General features: G+C 47.1%; 2 protein-coding genes and 1 long non-coding RNA gene across 13 annotated transcripts in view; 1 reads left to right on the plus strand and 2 right to left on the minus strand.

Moving 5' to 3' along the window:
- ETV7 (ETS variant transcription factor 7) overlaps window positions 1–10,170 on the minus strand; it is a 43,639-nt gene extending 33,469 nt beyond the window's left edge. For 3 of the 10 annotated variants that reach the window (XM_057302486.2, XM_034961970.3, XM_008972317.5), the window contains exons 1-2: window positions 6,916–7,220; window positions 4,930–5,065 (exon numbers count right to left, since the gene is read on the minus strand). In XM_057302486.2, the coding sequence (XP_057158469.1) occupies window positions 4,930–5,065; window positions 6,916–6,921 (142 nt within the window). In that variant the 5' untranslated portion in view covers window positions 6,922–7,220. Of the gene's footprint in view, window positions 1–4,929; window positions 5,066–6,915 lie in introns of all 10 variants that reach the window. The other 7 variants (XM_063604871.1, XM_008972316.4, XM_003818907.5 and 4 more) reach the window with 7 other exon arrangements.
- On the plus strand, window positions 5,407–16,492 carry LOC134730497 (uncharacterized). Of its 2 annotated transcripts, none has more exons than XR_010112277.1 (2): window positions 5,407–6,426; window positions 11,141–16,492. It is a non-coding gene; the product is annotated as an uncharacterized LOC134730497 (long non-coding RNA). The 2 variants fall into 2 exon arrangements; XR_010112276.1 differs by having other exon boundaries at window positions 5,407–6,310.
- Window positions 9,917–17,583, minus strand: part of PXT1 (peroxisomal testis enriched protein 1) — a 35,799-nt gene continuing 28,132 nt past the window's right edge. Inside the window, exon 3 of the mRNA XM_034961974.4 lies at window positions 9,917–11,239. Coding sequence (XP_034817865.1) covers window positions 11,135–11,239 — 105 coding nt within the window. The 3' untranslated portion in view covers window positions 9,917–11,134. The remainder of the gene's footprint in view (window positions 11,240–17,583) is intronic.

Here is a 17,583-nt window from a genome sequence, read left to right on the forward strand (position 1 = left end):
CCCTCCACCTCCCAGCTATATCACGTCCACTGCCCTTATCTGTGGACATAGCGCTTCTTTACATAGTCACTGAATCCCCAACTAGAATGTAAGCTCCAGGAGGCACAGACTTTGCCTGTCTCAGTCACTGTGGTCTCTCCAGCCCCTATAGCAATGCTTGGCACATAGTAGCTGCTCAATAAAAATAAATTGCTTAAATAAGTGAGTTGAGCAAAGCAGTGTGGGGTCACCCCCAGGGCCTCCTTGCCTGCCCCTTCTCCAGCCCCTGACTCCCACCCCGACCCCGACTGGACCTCTCTTCCCACAGCATCCCTTTTACTCTCTTGCTGAAGAAACTATTGTTCCCAACTACCAAGCCCATCAAGTCAAAACCCCTCTGTCCTGGTTTCAAGACCCCTCAAAGTGCCCCTCCCCACCTGACCAAAGCTATTTCCCACCACTTCCCACCACACCCCTGCAGTTTACTGGGTCTAGTGAGCTCCAGGAGCCACAGAGCCTGACCAGCCTTTAGCAACCAAATCAGAATGCACAGCTGGCTTCTCCCTACCTTGCAAGATCCCCTTGCAGGAAGAATGCAGGAGGCAGTTAAAGTGCTTGGCCAGTACCCTAAAAATGGGAGCTATCATCACCTGAGGCTAGAGGCAGTTTCTCAAAGCAAATGACAGCTGTGGGGTCTGAGGGATGCCGATTCAAATCCCAGCTCCACCACTTTACTGGTAGGTGGCTTTGGACAAGATAATTCACCTATGGCCCAGTTTACACAACTGTAAGGCGGAGATAACAAAAAAAGCTACTTTCCATGCATACTGAATATATTCAATCAGATAATAAATACGGTATGCTCATCACAATACCTCGTCAAGAATAAAAACCCAACGAATGAATGGCCTTTATTCTGATGATCAGGATGCTGATCATCAGACCCCAGCCTGAAAACAGAGAGGCTAGCTTGCTTCTCTGCCATGATGACTACGGTTTATCAATTATCATGTCCTTAGTTTATTGTGTGTCATGGTGTCTTCAGAGACTCCTTAAATCTGTCACCCCATTGCTTGGCCCCATTGTCTTGGTCGATAATCCTTTTCTTGGTAATCACACCAAGCTTTACGGTCATCACCACACTGTCGGGGCAGGGCCAGTGCATACAGTTCACGTTGTGTACTGCACAAAGATACCATCAGAGGAGGGGAATGGGAGGATGGAGGTGAAATCCAGCTGGGACTTTGATTGGTTTCTCCCCAAAGGAGGAGTCTTTCCAGTTTGCACAAAGATGCATATGGTCTAGCCCAGACCCTGCATTTAGGGAGGGGAGAGGTTCTTTATCCTCATATTAATAGTTCTTGGAATTCCCCATCTGTTTGTTTGGGTCCTTACCGCCACATTCCTTTTCATTGCCAGGTGATGTCACTGTCAGTACTCACACGTTCCAGTGAATTAGAACATTCGCTTTTAATCTCCATCCTCCCATTCCACCCCACCTCTCTGGTGTTTTACACCCACATCCATCTAATTTCCATCTTCTCATAGGCCATGATCTAGGGCAGCATTTCTCAAACCATTTTGACCTCAACCCATGGTAAACAAATAACATTTTGTACCCACACACGTATATATAAATAGCCTAAACAAAGTAGTCACGAATCTCAGCTACCTTTACTATTTATAATGCGCTCTGATGTGTTGTTCTATTTCAATTTTTAAAAATATTTATCTTGGTCCACTAAGTGGATTTCACTTCCTTAGTAAGTCTTGACCAGCACTTTGAAAATAAATAAAATGTGGTTCTCAAACCAGCAGCATCAGCATTACCCAGGAGTTTATTAGAAATCTGCAGAATCTCAGGCCCCATCCCAGACCTACTGCTGAACCAGCATCTGCATTTCAACACGGTTCCCAGCAGATTCATGTGCACATTAAAATCTGAGAAGCCCTGGTCTGGAATACCGGGAAGCCACAACTGTTAGCGCTGATCTATTAAATGAAGTGCCCAGGAACTCTCTCACATGTGAAGGATGTGAACTTCAGCATGGGCACCCAAAATCTGTTCAAGCTTCCCAAAGGCCCATTTCTCCTGCTTTACACTTCCAGGGAGTCACAGAGAGGTGTTATCCCTCTCCTTGCGACTCTGAATATAGGACACGGCACTCTACGTCTCTTCCCATGGCTTATTTACAGCTAGGAGCTTTGAAAGTCGATTTCAAAACACAAAGAAGTCTCATTTCCTCTGCATCCAAAGTGAGAAGTTCACAGACCTTTTCTCTGGGGAATAAGCTCCAGGGAAAAGAAGAGACGCAGGACCGAGAAGTAAGAGTCCTGGGTTGGAGGCCTAGTCTGGCCATTAGCATCACAGTTGACTCTTGCCCTCCCTGAGTCTCAGTTTCTCTGTCACTGAGTGAGGCCATGGTGGTGACCATCTCTGAACTGCCTCCTCTCAAAATTCTCCCAAGTTGTCCCTTGAGGGTGCATCACCTCCTCCCACTCCCCTGTGACATCAGCCCAGTTCTGAAAATGGTCCTAGAGTCTGCACTGCCAGCTGTCCCTGCCCTGCAGCTGCGTCCCCCCATAGCTCCTGACTCACTCTGGCCTTGGGCAGACCCTCATGGCCATGGACCAGGGATGGGGAGGTGAGAATCCTCTTTTGTTCCCCATTTCCATACAGGGAAGCATAGTTGTGAATCTCCGTGAATCCCACTCCTCCATCCCAGTAGACCTCCTGACCCTTGCCACAACCCTGGACATCACGGTTGTCCTCAGAGTGGACTTTCCACTGCTTTACTACACATCTTTGTCAGGAAAATCGGCACAAAAAAAGTGAGCTCTACAGGAAAATAACTTCCGTGCTCCTCTTAGCATCAACTCACAAGGCTAAACAAGATCTGTTTTGTTTATTCACTTCCTGCTGAGGCAAATCAGTCCTGACTACTAAAATGGAGGTTGGAGGTAGGGGAGGGAATGGGGTGGGTGACGGGGAATAAACATCAGAGAGATGGGCAGAGATGGAAACCCAGCTTCCAGAAATTTAGGAAACTGGGCTGAGATCACCCCCAACAGGGCTGAAAAGTTGAACCTTCATTTGGTGTCAGCAGTTTGCTTGTTTGGGATGCTGTTGACAGGAAAATGAGTCATTTGGCATCCCCTATCTTTTAAAACTGTCAGGTATTTACTAAGGGCCAAAACTGTATTGTCTGAATATTTGCAGATGTTCCAATAAATATGAGTCATGGAATCTAAGATGACAGGTATAGAAGATGCTGCTGGGGCCCTGCCCATAGGCCCTGCCTCTCACCTCCACACTCTGAAGGCTGCCGAATGCCCCATCTGACTCTGCCTTGGGCTTTTTCTGGCTGCAGGAACCCCTTAGCCAGTGTACAGGGTAACTTGGAAATGCTGGAGAGCCAATACCCCTGGAAACAGCATTCATGCTGTCATGGAAGGGAAGTGAGTGGATAATCCCCTTACCCACTGGTTGGAATAACTTAGGATTCACTGTCCCCAGAGACCCCCGTGGTGCTAACTGGACCAAAAGAACACCTTTGGGATTTCCTTCTCTTCTCTGTCTTTCCTCCCCACTCCTCACCAGTGTTTTAGGGTCTGCTCCTGGGGAAATCTAACCCAAGGCAACAGAACTGGTAGCTCAGGAGTTCTAATCTAGGAGAAAATAGGCCACGATGACCTGCACCCTGAGTTATGCAATCAGAGAATAGGCTGCCTCAAGAGGGGAGGAAATGCCTGTCCCTAGAAGTGTGCAGGAAGATCTGGTGACCATCTCAGAAGGGCCCACAGAAGTGATCCTGCATTGTTTGGAGGTCCTGGTGTTCTGGATGAAGATCCCTAGTCATTCATGCATTCATTCAATAGATATTTAGTGAGCTTCTGAGCTTAGGAAGTTTGGTCTTAGGGAAACAGGATTTCCCAGGGCTCAGAGGAGAGTTGTGGGTCTTGTGCTTGAACCTCACTATTAGAAAGTGTTTCTTAGAAGTTGTGTTAAAATTTCTAACCTTGGCCGAGCGTGGTGGCCCACGCCTGTAATCCCAGCATTTTGGGAGGCCGAGGCGGGTGGATCACAAGGTCAGGAGTTCAAAACCAGCCAGACCAATATGGTGAAACCCCATCTCTACTAAAAAATACAAAAATTAGCCAGGTGTGGTGGCGCACACCTGTAGTTCCAGCTACTCAGGAGGCTGAGGCAGGAGAATCGCTTGAACCAGGGAGGCGGAGGTTGGAGTGAGCTGAGGTCACATCACTGCACTCCAGCTTGGGCAAGAGTGAGACTCCATCACAGACAAAAAGCTAAAGAAAACTCAGCAAAGAAACAGCAAACAGAGGGAAGGTAAGTTAATCTTGGCACCTGGAGAAAATTAAATTTTTAATTGACAAATTATAAATAATAATTGTATATATTTATGCGATACAAAGTTATGTTATGAGATATATATAAAATTTTGGCCAGACACAGTGGCTCATGCCTGTGATCCCAGCACTTTGGGAAGCCAAGATGGGAGGATTACTTGAGCCCAGGAGTTTGAGAACAACCTGGGCAACATAGAGCAACCCTGTCTCTTATTTAAAAAAAAAAATTTAATTTTAAGGGCCAGGTATAGTGGTTCAGACCTGTAATCCCAGCACTTTGAGAGGCAGAGGTGAGAGGATAGCTTGAGCCCAAGAGTTCAAGACCAACCTGGGAAACATACTGAGATTCCCATTTCTACTAAAAATTTTAAAATTAACCAGTGTGCCTGTAGTCCCAGCTATTGCAGAGGCTGAGGTGGGAGGATTACTTGAACCCAGGAGCTGGAAGTTGAAGGTGCAGTGAGCTATGATTACACCACTGCACTCTAGCCTAAGTAAGCAACAGAGCAAGACCCTGGATCTAAAACAAAATAAAAATTTACTTTTAAAAACTCAGCTTTTCTCCTCCCCTCTACTTACGGAGTCTTCCTGGCAGCTTGCAGATCCCCCCTTCACCCAGCAGGTTAATTTGAGCTTCACATCTGGCTTGCACGTGGGTGCCTAGGGGAGGCATGGCTGCCACAGGGCTTATAGGAGAAATAGCCAATTCTCCCTCCTAGAGAGAGAAAAACCAGGACAGTCAAAGAAGAGCATCTTGGTGACGGCTCAGCCATCTTTAAATGTCTTAAGAATTTTTTTGGAAGGGAAAGAGTGTTTATCTCCACCAGTAGACTGCATCAACCTTAAAGGTAGGAACCATGTATATCTTCAACTCAGTACCATCAACATGTTGTACCCAGTGGACACAATAAATGACATCCTTCCAATTCAAGCTTTCCATGCATGTGCCTAACTCCAAGAGGGATCCCCTGCCAAGACTTGTATGATTGAAATCTGAAAGCCTAGGAATCCTCACTGGATCCTTGGTGAGGACAACACAGGAAACCTGAGGGGCCAGGATCAAAAGACCTTAAATCAGAAATAAACAGGCCAGGTGCGGTGGCTCACACCTATAATCTCAACACTTTGGGAGTCTGGGGCGGGTGGATTCCTTGAGGTCAGGAGTTTGAGACCAGCCTGACCAACATAGTGAAACATTGTCTCTACGAAAAATACAAAAATTAGCCGTGTGTGGTGACCGGCGCCTGTAATCCCAGCTACTCAGGAGGCTGAGGCAGGAGAATCACTTGAACCCGGGAAGCGGAAGTTGGAGTGAGCCAAGATCACGCCACTGCACTCCAGCCTGGGCAAGAGAGCAAGACTCCGTCTCAGAACAAACAAACACTATTTTCAAAAGAGAAAAAGAAAGGATAAGGATAAATTTCTGAATCCTAAGGTCTCACCACGGGAAGCCTGTATCTTTACAATTCAACAATCAGCATGGCCCCCAGAGATGACGGGGTTCATCCATTCAGATGAGAAAATGAAGAAAGTGGCAGGATTTTGTAGGAATAGGAAGCTCCTTCGGGCTCATGCCCAGCCACAGGCTGCCACAGTACGGAAAGGAAAAGTGAAACCAGCTCCATCAAGTCATTTTTCACTCTAGGATTGTCAAAAGCTTTACTTTCATCTCTTGGGATCCGAGGAGAGATATCTGCCGAGAGAGAATTTGGATCGGAGCCAGCAAAGCAAACTCCAGAAGCCTTGGCTGCTGCGAAAGGGGATTCAACACCTTTCGGGGTCGTTCTCACTTCATTTCCAGCCGGCCCCCCTTTGGTGCTGTTTCCCAAGTAATCAGACCTCAGGGGTTGCCTCCTGGAGCTTGCCTTGCTGGAGAAGGGGCTCAAGGCACAGGACTTGCCTCGGACTTGCCAAGGAGGCTTGCAGGAAGCTCTTTGTCTACTCCTCTATCCTCATCCAAGTAAGAGGAGCGGGGAATTCCGAGGCTGTAGCTGCCTGGGAAACGCCAGCCACGGAGCTGCTGAGGATCAGACTCCTGGGTTTCAGCATGGAGGCCAGGGAAGGGTCTGATAATGGGTATGGGTCCTGGCGAGAGGGGAGTGGAGAAAGGCCTTGGAGTGGGACGGGGCGCCAGCTCTGGGGGCAGTTTCGAGGCACCTAGAAAACCGGCGAGTGGGGAGGGGCTGCTAAAGAGGGGCTCCCTGCGAGAATGCGTTCACCAGCTGTGAGGACCCGGCTGGCGCACGAACTTCCAAAGACCTCACATCTGGTTGGTGTAGGGGCGACCAGTGGTAAGGGGGCTGCGGAAAGGGCCCGCAGGGGCTGTGCGTGATGCCTTCAGAGCTGTGTATGACACCGAGAGAGTCAGGGGCGGTGACCTGCGTCTGGAGGTGGAAGGGGAAGTGAGTGAGGGATGGGTGTGAGGTTTAGGAATGTGTTGGAAAGAGAGATTCCCGCCAGGTAAAAGGTCAGATAAAATAGGTTTGGAAATCTAGGTGGTGAGGAAAGGATGCGGGAGCAGGTGGCTCTGCGTGCGCGCTGCGTGTTCAGCCGCCAGGCTCTTACCTGCATTACAGGTGGAGGTGAGGAAGCCACCGGCTTTCTGTCTTGAGCGCTCCCCTGGCTGTGGCTGCTGGGGCCCTAGGCCCGCGCCCCGCAGTCCTCCTCCGCCAAACCCCTAACCTGGCTCCGAGAACTGGAAGGTCGCGTGGGAGGAAATCTCTTTCGAGAAGCGCCAAGGCGTGTGCGCCCGGGTCCTCCGCAGGCGGGCAGGCGCGCGAGGCGCTCCGGTAATCGCTATCCTTCCGGGAAACGAAAACGAAAGAGCGGGATGCGGTTCCACTTGCGCCGCTGCGGGCTAGGGGCAGGGCAGGGCAGGGCAGGGGCCGGCCCCGTGGGAGCGCAGCCCCGGGGCGCTGCCCGCTCGCTAGCCTGGGAGGCGTGGGTCCTGCACACAGCCTCCAGCCGGCGGACAGTCCCTCTGGCGACCTGGCCTTGGCTCCCACTGGGGCAGAGGCGGGATTCTGCAGGATCTGAGGATCTAAGGGGACCCCTAGTCCTGAACTCGGAACCAACTGCGTCTCTCACGGTCCCGAGCCCAGGACCAGGACCCTGTGCGTCTCCGCACATAGGATAGGAAGGGGCCGCGCACGGTGCCTCTCCCTTTAGGGGTGAGTGACCTTCCCGGCCCCGATACTGTCTCGGCCTGCCGTTTGGCCCCGCGGAGGCCCCACAGGTCCGGAACCGTCGCGCCACCATCAGAGCGGCTGTGCTCTCCTGAGCAGGGCCAGACTACTCGGAGATCCCGACTGACACCTTTTCCTGGGCCTCTGGGTGCTCCAGGGTTGGTGCCTGCCCACCCATCACCCTTTCCATCTGTCTCAGCTCCCCGTCTCAAGAGAGGTTGTGCGCATAAAAACAAACCAGCAGAAGAAAAGGAAAGAAAACCATTAACAACCTTCTGCTGAAAATCTGAGGGTGTAGACGCTGTTACAAAGTAGGCTTAGCACTGGTATATCATCACAAGCTCTAGGCCAGCAATAAGAAACCAGTAAGAACAAGGCCAGAAACCCAGTAGGAAAAAAAAATGAGCAAAGGATATGAATAAACAGTCCACATAAAAGGAAATGCCAAAGGGCTCCTGAATATACAAAAAGATGCCCAGGGTGCAGTGGCTCATGCCTGTAATCCCAGCACTTTGGGATGCCAAGGTGGGAGGATCGCTTGAGCCCAGGAGTTGGACACCAGTCTGGACAACATGGTGAGATCCTGTCTTTACTGAAAAATTAAAAAATTAGCCGGGCATGGTAGGGCTACACCTGTAGCTCCAGCTATTCAGGAGGCTGAGGATGGAAGATCGCTTGAGCCTGAGAGTTGGAGGCTGCAGTGAGCCGTGACTGTGCCACTGCACTCCAGCCTGGGCAGCAGAGAAAGAAAAAGATGCTCGGACAAACTCACTATTTTAAATGTGCAAATTAAAGTTATTCTGAGATAGAAATTTTTACCCATAAATTTGGCAAAAATTTAAAAGTTTACTAACATAATCTGCTGGAAAAGCTGAGGTAAAGTGGTGCAGCCCCACAGCGGGGTCTGGCAAATTTACAAATGCATTTTCCTTTCACCCAGCAATCTGCCTACCAGAAATTTATTCAACAAATATCCAAAGTATACATAGTTACTTATTTAATCATGGTTTATAATAGCAAAGTATGAGAAATAACTCAGGTGTCCACAAAAGGAGGCTTGATAAAGTAATGCACATTCATTTCTTTTAATTTTAATTTTCTTTTTTTTTTTTTTTTTTTAGAGACAGGGTCTCATTCTATCGCCCAGGCTGGAGTGCAGTGGTGCCATCAAAGCCCACCTTAACCTCCAACTCCTGGGCTCCAGTGATCTCCCACCTCAGCTCCCAAAGCACTGGGATTACAGATGTGAGCCACCACACCCAGCCAAATTATGTACATTCATTTAACTGAATACAATGCAACACTTTATGGAGTTCTCTGTGGATCATGGCAAGCTCTCCAAGAGGCAGTATGGCATAGTGGATAATAATCTAGACTTAGGAACACCTGCCTGGTTTGGAATCCCAGCCATGTCATTTACTGGCCGTGTGCCCTTGAGCAAGTTTGTGTTAACCACTCTACTGCCTCCCTCTACTAACTACTGCCTCAATTTTTTAACAGTAAAAAAGAGCAAATAATAATACCTATCCCATAAGGTTGTTATGAATAAGTAAGTTAACTTTTATAAAACACCCAGAACAGTGCCTGAACACCCACGCTAAGTAAAAAAATCAAGGTACAAAACAGTGTGTATTACATGCTACCTCTTGTATGTAAATATACGTGTGTGTGTGTGTGTATGTATGTATATATGTATTAATTAGCATTTATACAAAGAACCTCTGGAAGAATACATAAAAACTAATAAGCATAACTGGAATTTAGAGTAGAAAATAATAGAAAGGGTTTTTGTTGTAAACCTTTTCATATGGTTGTGATTTTTTTTTTTTTTTCTGAGATGGGGTCTTGCTCTGTCGCCAGGCTGGAGTGCAGTGGCATGATCTCGGCTCACTGCAACCTCCGCCTCCTGGGTTCAAGCGATTCTCCTGCCTCAGCCTCCCGAGTAGCTGGGACTACAGGTGCGCGCTACCACACCCACCTAATTTTTGTATTTTTAGTAGAGACAGGGTTTCACCATGCTGGCCACAATGCTCTCAATCTCTTGACCTCGTGATCTGCCCACCTCGGCCTCCCAAAGTGCTGGGATTACAGGCGTGAGCCACTGTGCCTGGCCTTGTTTTGATTTTTGAATCATATAAATAAAAACCTATTCAAAATAAATTTTAAAAAGACAGTTTTAGGGCTAGTCAGCCAGAACCTAAGTAATAATAGAAATAAATATGCACTGCCTGCGACAGACTAAAAAATGGAGACATTTCCCTTTGGAAGGACAAAGTCAATGCTATGTATAATCAAAGTCTACAAACCAATATGAGCAGGAATAAGTGGCTAGACCCTGCCGTGGGGTTCCTCCTTCAAAAAAGAAATATGCACAGGGGTTTCATGCTCAATAAAATAACAATATTTATTTCATTTTTAGAATTTTTAAAAATAACACTTCCCCTATGAAGAACTCAAGATACATATGTAAACTTTTAATTTATAACAACAAGCTTTCCTAATATTTATAATTCTTTTAAGGGAGGGGAGAGAGGGACTATGAGGTAGACAAAAAGGTAAAAGGAGAAGCATGCAGGTGAAAGAACTGCCTAACAGCGTGCAGGAGAGAATGAGTGAAATACATTCCACAGGCAAAGGGCCCACCAACCAATAATAGCAAAACCATCCAGCAATAGGAAAAGAGAAGTTTTTGCCTAGTGATAGATTCATAACTCTTTCAGGTCTTACATTCTTCTAGAAGGCAGGACTGTTGGCCAAGGACTAAGCACTCCCGATTTTAAGCAGGCATATGCCTAAAAGAGGATGACAGAGCAGGGAAAGATACCTTCGAGCAGGGTCGAGTGGTATGGGAAAACACTGGAGTGGTGAAGGAAGACTTGAAGGGGGTCACAGAGGAGTGAGGGGATCAAAGGTGAGAAAAGAACGTAAATGTTGTAGAATCAGAGCCTGAGAAGGAAACACCCAACGGTGCTAGTGGTAGTAGTGGGGCCTCTAGGCATGGAAATGGGAAGGTAGATGAGATGAGCCATATGTTGAATTTGAGTATTAGAGACAAATGTTTCACTTCGATTTTCCAGAGAGGGTTGGAGCCAGGATTGGGGCAGGGAGGTGACATGTCACTGAGAAGGAGAAGCTGGCACTGCAGATCTGGACATGAGTGACAAGAGTGGAGCCAACAGGTCACCAGAGGGCATGGTGCCCAGGGAGTGGGCCAGGAGGTAGTGCCCATTTCTGTGGCCTTTAGTTTGAGGACGAGGTTCTCTTTCATTCCTGGAAGGAAATGTTCAAGGTTTCCTCACAAGGAGCCCTGGGACCATCCACAGCGCTGGTGTTTTCTGGGCAGCAAGGCTTCCTGGGGTCCTAATTACTCCTTGGGCTTTACTGTGATGTGATCGCAGACATCTCATAGCTAGCTCCTCCGAAGAGACAAATGGCTCGTGAACCCGCAGTTCTTCAACAAACTGGGTGTAGACCAACAGTGATGGGTACAAAAAGAGGGAGACGGAGAAGGGTGTTCTTCCCATCTGTCCCAGTGGGATTCATGTTTCTCAGAGGGTAAAAAGAAAACAGAACTTGACCACTTGACCTTTACTTTCCTTTTACAGCAAATGGTTGTTCCAGAAAAAATGCAGCAACACCTGAACTCTTCTAAAGAAAAAGAAGACAAAATGATCTAGTGCATCTCGGCCATCCTGTTGAAGATCCTATTTGAAAAAAGGGAGACACAGAGAAAGGTTTTTTTTTTTTTTAAAGTGATAGAATAATCCAAAGTTAAAAATTCAACACAATGGAAAATATTAATTCAATCCATGCTGCAAACAAGCTTCTTGGGTTGCTTTATGAATTGTATGAGCTGAAGGACAGTACCTTCCATATGGTCATATCCTCACAACGCCTCTGGACATATTTTCCTATCTGACCGTCTTTCCCATCTGGCCTCAAACTCCTGGGCTCAAGTGATTCTCCCACCTCGGCCTCCCCAGTAGCTAGGACCACAGATGCATGCCACCATGTCTGGCTAATTTTTAAAAATATTTTGTGCAGACAGGGTCTCACTATGTTGCCTCGGCTGGTCTCAACAAACTGGGGCTCATCAGTAAATTGGGGCACTCTTTTCAGGGCTGATAACCTATTCCCCTGGATTCCCAAAACACTTTCTTAGTTCTTTCAAAGAGGTGAGCAAGTTTGCCTTGAGGCTAGAAGAATGGAGAGAAGACTGGGCATGGTGGCTCCTGCCTGTAGTCCCAGCACTTTGGGAGGCCAAAGCAGGTGAATGGCTTGAGTTCAGGAATTTGAGACCAGCCTAGGCAACATGGTGAAACCTCATCTCTAGAAAAACTGAGCCAGGCATGGTGGCACACACCTGTAGTCCCAGCTACTCAGGAGGCTGAGGTGGGAGGATCACCTGAGCCTGGGAAGTTGAGGCTGCAGTGAGCTGTGATTGTGCCACAGCACTCCAGCCTGGGCAACAGAGGGAGATCCTGTCTCAATAATAATAATAATAATTAATAATGTCTAGGACTTAGATGGGCAAAGAGGTGAGGTGAATATTAAGTATTTTGGAGCAGAAAGTAACAACTGTTTATGTCGGAACATCAGAAAAAGAAGACCGTGGGTCAGACACAAACGCTCCCCCGCCTGCCCCCTGCAGTCTGTTCTCAGCACAGCCCCCTCTGTGGACTGTTGAAATGCGGCTTCTCTGCTCAGTGCCCTCCGATGGCACCACCTCACTTAGAAAAAAAGTCCTTGCAGTGACCTCAAGGCCCTACCTAATCTGCTCACCACCCACCCTTCTGACCATATCTTTTTTTTTTTTGAGACGGAATTTCGCTCTTGTTGACCAGGCTGGAGTGCAATGACACGATCTCGGCTCACCACAACCTCCACCTCCCAGGTTCAAGTGATTCTCCTGCCTCAGCCTCCTGAGTAGCCAGGATTACAGGCATGCACCACCAAGCCCGGCTAATTTTTTTTGTATTTTTAGTAGAGACAGGGTTTCTCCATGTTGGTCAGCCTAGTCTCGAACTCCCGACCTCAGATGATCCGCCCTCCCCGGCCTCCCAAAGTGCCGGGATTACAGGCGTGAGCCACTACGCCTGGCCCTGACCATATCTTTTATGACCTTCTCCCTCACTCAGCTTCAGCCACACTGGCCTCCTTGCCATTCTTCAAACACACGAGACGCACTCCTGCCCCAAGCGCTTTGCTGTCCTCCTGCCTCCAATCCTCTGCCTCCTCCCCAATATCCACAGCTCAGTCCCACACTTCTTTCAAGGTTTTCCTCAGAAGTCACCTTCTTGGTGGCTCATGCCTGTAAGCACTTTGGGAGGCCAAGGCTGGTGGATCACTTGAGCCCAGGAGTTTGAGACCAGCCTGACCAACATAGTGAAACACCCCCTCTACTAAAAATACAAAAATAGCCAGGTGTGGTGGTGCATGCCTGTAATCCCAGCTACTCGGGAGGCTGAGGCATGATAATTGCTTGCACCTGGGAGCAGAGGTTGCGTTGACGACTTTGTGCCATGGCATTCTAGCCTGGATGACAGAGTGAGACTATGCCTCAAAAAAAAAAAAGTCACCTTCTCAATGAGGCCTTCCCTTAACGTCTCTACTTAAAATTGCAAACCCCAACACTCCTTATCCCTTTCCTTGCTTTATTTTTCTCCAAAGCATGTATCTCTATCTGATAAACTACATACTTTATTTGTGTAGATACTGTTTGTCTCCCTTAAAAACTCCGTGAGATCAGTAATATTGTCTCTTTGATCACTCCCGTATCTCCGGTACTTAAACAGAGCCTGACATACAGCAGGTGCTCAATATAAGTTGAAGAAATGAATTCAGGAAGGAATGAAAAACCATTAGCAGTAGGCTAAGGAACTTAGACTTTGTCCTGCTAGTAACCGAAAATCATTAAAGGATTTTTCTCCCCCTCTTATAGTCGATATCAGCTAGGAAAACGGAATGAGTTTCCTTTCAGCATGGCAGACAAGAAAAAGTATAGAACACTGAGTCAGATGCTCATATATTTAAATTCTAGTTTTGCCACTTAGAAGCTAAGTGACCTTCGATAAGTTTTGTAATCTCTCTGAAACTCCACTGCTTCTCCTGAAATACCTATGACAGTAATTCATAGGGTTATTGGGGGAATTAAATGAAACATGTAGAAGTGTCTCAAACAGTACCTGGAAAAAATGTTTTAATAAATGTTTGTTTCCCTCCCTTCTTTCTAACAAACTGATAAATTCCCTATGCATTATGATATCAGTCAGATTCCCAGAGGAAACAGATGGCACACCCAAATTAGGCTAATTCGAGGTGAGTTAAATAAAGAGACTCTAAAAGGTGTGGAGAAACCACAGAGGATGGTGTAGTACCTAGACCCGGTGACAACTCTGTTGGGGCATAGAGACAGGGGCGTAGGGACAGGGAGGGAGCAGTTTCCAGAACCCAGAAGGAGAGAAAAATTTCAAAGGCATATTTAAAATTCTAAAAGTGATGAGAAGCCTAACTATTTTAAAACATGCTTTATATCTAGAAAAAGTATATGTCCCGGGTTTAAAAAAAAAAACTGAATTAAAAAAAAAAGCAGATACTTGAACCAAAACCCCACACAACTCAATGGCAAAATAGAAGATTTTTTTTTTCTTTTTCAGATTCAGGATCTCCCTCTGTCACCCATGTTGATGTGCAGTGACACAATCATAGCTCACTATGGCCTCGAATTCCTGGGCTCAAGCAATCCTCCCACTTCAGCCTCCCAAGTAGCTGGACTACAGGCACACACCACCACACCTGGCTAATTTTTTTAAAAATTGTTTTGTAGAGACAGGGGTCTCAAACAAAAAAAAGAGAGAGAGAGAGACAGGGGTCTCACTATGTTGCCCAGGCTGGTCTCAAACTCCTGGCCTCAGCCTCCCAACGTGCTGGGTTTACAGGTGTGAGCCACTGTGCCCGGCCTAAAAGATGTTATTTTGAGAAACACAGAACACTTTTGAAAAGACAGAGCACTTGCTTAAGTAAAAAGAACAAGAGAGCAAAAAATTTGGCAGCTCAACAACAATCCATTTAGCAGATAAAAATATAACTTGATGAGCTGCTTGATAGGCAGTTCCAAGAGCAAGAATAAAAGTTTCTTTAAATACATCAATGGCAGGAAGGCATCTAGAGAATCGATGTGACTGCTTGATTAAACAGAGTACAAAAGGTAAATAAATGATGACTATATAGGAAAGAAAGTTACCATGCCAGACTTGAAATTCTGTTAAAGTTCCTTGATTTGAACTTTGAAGCAGCAAAGCCTTCAGCATTTCAGAGCCAAACTTAGGATTTTTTTTTTTTTTTTTTTTTTTTTTGAGACAGGGTCTCACTCTGTTACCCAGGCTGGAGTGCAGTGGCACGATCACAGCTCACTGCAGCCTTGACTTCCCAGGTTCAAGTGATCCTCCTACCTCAGCCTTACGAGTAGCTGGGACTGTGGCCACCACACTCGGCTGGAATTTTTCAAACTATTATTTTTTAAATGTGTTGTGGTCTATTTAAAGGTGTTCTAGGCTGAGCGTGGTGGCTCACGCCTGTAATCCTAGCACTTTGGGAGGCCGAGGCAGGCAGATTGCTTGAGCCCAGGAGTTTGAGACCAGGCTGGGCAACATGGTGAAATCCTGTCTCTACAAAAAAATACAAAAAAATTACCCAGGTGTGGTGGTGGGCAACTGTGGTCCCAGCTACTCTGGAGGCCTACGTGGGAGGATTCCTTGAACCTGGGAAGTTGAGGCTGCAGTGAGATAGTGCCACTGTACTCCAAATTGGGCAACAGAGTGGGACCCTGTCTCAAAAAACAAACAAACAAAAGAAGGTATTCTAAAGTACAAGTTTATAGGTTTATAGTACAGAACAAATGTCTAGGTCAAAACCAGCCTTATAAAGTTCTGCAAGAAAAGCTGGAGCAGGCATAAGGATAGCTATACAGATCAGCGGAACAGAATTGAGAGTACAGAAAGAAACCCTCATATTTACAGCCCACTGGTTTTCAACAAGGGTGCCAATGATGGCAATGGCTGCTGTCCTCATGCTGGCTGCAGCAGGAAGGTGCAGCTGGGGCCACATGCTCCATGGAGCCAGTAGGAGCCCAGCCCCTTCTGAGTTGGGGCAGGAGCTCCCTGGGTGCCACTGTGGCCACCCTCCCAGTTGCAGGACCCAGGCATCTCTGCAGCTTGCACCCTCAGGGGCCCCAGGAAGCACCCTACCCCTACCCCTGAAGGCTCAGGGGTGTCTGCTGCCACTGCCTGGCCTCTCTCTGCTCCCAGAGCCTGCTCCAATCTCTGAGCAGGGATTGGGGCCGAGTCCTGCATGGCGCCGGAGGCAGATTGATTCCTGGGTGGAAGGGGGTGCGTCCCCAGTGAGACCCCACCTTCAGGCCAGGGAAGGCCTAAAGGCTGGGGGCTAGGCTGCCAGTCCTGTGGACCAGAGTGAGGACTGGTGGTGCCTCTTCCAGGCCCACCCATGGCCACCCATCGACCAATCAGCATGCACTGCCTCCCCTCTGAGGTCCATATAAGCCTTGGGCTCAGCCAGAGCAGGGCAGATGATGTCCTCGGGACAAAGAGGGTAGAGAGACAATGGGATGATCAGCTGCAGAGAGGAGCTACCCTCCCTGCTGATAGCTGGAGATAAGGAAACAACAAGTTGCAGAGAGGAACTGCCCTCTCTGCTAAGAGCTGCAGAGATGACCTGCTGGCAGAGAGGAGCCACCCTTCCCAGGGCCGCCTCTCCACTGACAGCTGCAGACATTGGGACGACTAGTTGCAAAGAGGAGCTACTCTCTCCAGGGCCTCCTCTCTGCTGAGAACTGAACACTCAATGGATAACCTGCCTACAGAGAGGAGCTACCCACTGCGGATCTCCTCTGAGCTGTTGTAACACTCAATAAAGCTCATCTTTGTCTTGTTTACCCTTCACTTGTCTGCATACCTGATTCTTCCTGGATGCATTCTTACTGGGTGCAGGACAAGAACTTGGGCAAAAGATGCCATGGCCACAGAGGTTTCCGGCCAGAAAATTGACACCCCAAAGATCCCATAACACCAAGACAATTTATAGGGAAACAATAGTCTTTTCAACAAATGGTACTCCAGGCACAGTGAGATGTACCTATAGTCCCAGCTACTCAGGAGGTTGAGGTGGGACGATCTCTTGAGCCCAGGAGTTTGAGGCCAGTCTGGGCAGCATAACAAGACCCCGTCTCAAACAAATAAACAAACAACAACAAAATCCAAATGGTGTTGGGACAACAACCCATATGCCAAAAAATGAAGATAGACTCTTAACTAAAATGTATGTAAAAATTAACTTCAAATGGATCAAAGATCTAAATTTAACAATTAAAACTAAAAAGCCTTTAGAAGAAAACATAAGTGTGACACCCAAAGCAAAAGCACTAGCAACAAAAAGAAAAGTAGATAAATTGAACTTCATCAAAATTCAAAACTTTTGTACTTCAAAGTACACTATCAATAAAGTAAAAGGACAACCTACAGAATGGGATACGATATTTGCAAATCATATATCTGATAAGGAACTTACATCTAGAATATACAAATGACTCCTAGGCCAAGGCAGGAGCCCAGGAATCCAGGACCAGCCTGGGCAACATAGTGAGGGCCTGTCTCTACAAAAAATAAAATAAAATAAAAATTAAAAAATTAGCCAGGTGTGGTGACATGTGCCTGTGGTCCCAGCTACTCAGGAGGCTGAGGTGGGAGGATCAATTGAACCCAGGAGTTCAAGGCTGTGTGAGCTATGATCACAGCACTGCACTCCAGATTAGGCAACAGAGCAAGACTCTGTCTCAAAAAAAAAAAGACTCCTACAATAATAAAAAGATAAGTAGTCAATTATAAATGGGCAAGGATATGAATAGACATTTCTCCAAAGAGAAAAATGACCAATAAGCATATGAAAAGATGCACATTATTCATCAGGGAAATGCAAATCAAAAGCACAATGAGATACACTTCATACCCACTAGGATGGCTACAATTAAAAAGAT

The sequence above is a fragment of the Pan paniscus genome, chromosome 5 (genome assembly GCF_029289425.2).
Source record: "Pan paniscus chromosome 5, NHGRI_mPanPan1-v2.0_pri, whole genome shotgun sequence".
Lineage (NCBI taxonomy): Eukaryota > Metazoa > Chordata > Mammalia > Primates > Hominidae > Pan > Pan paniscus.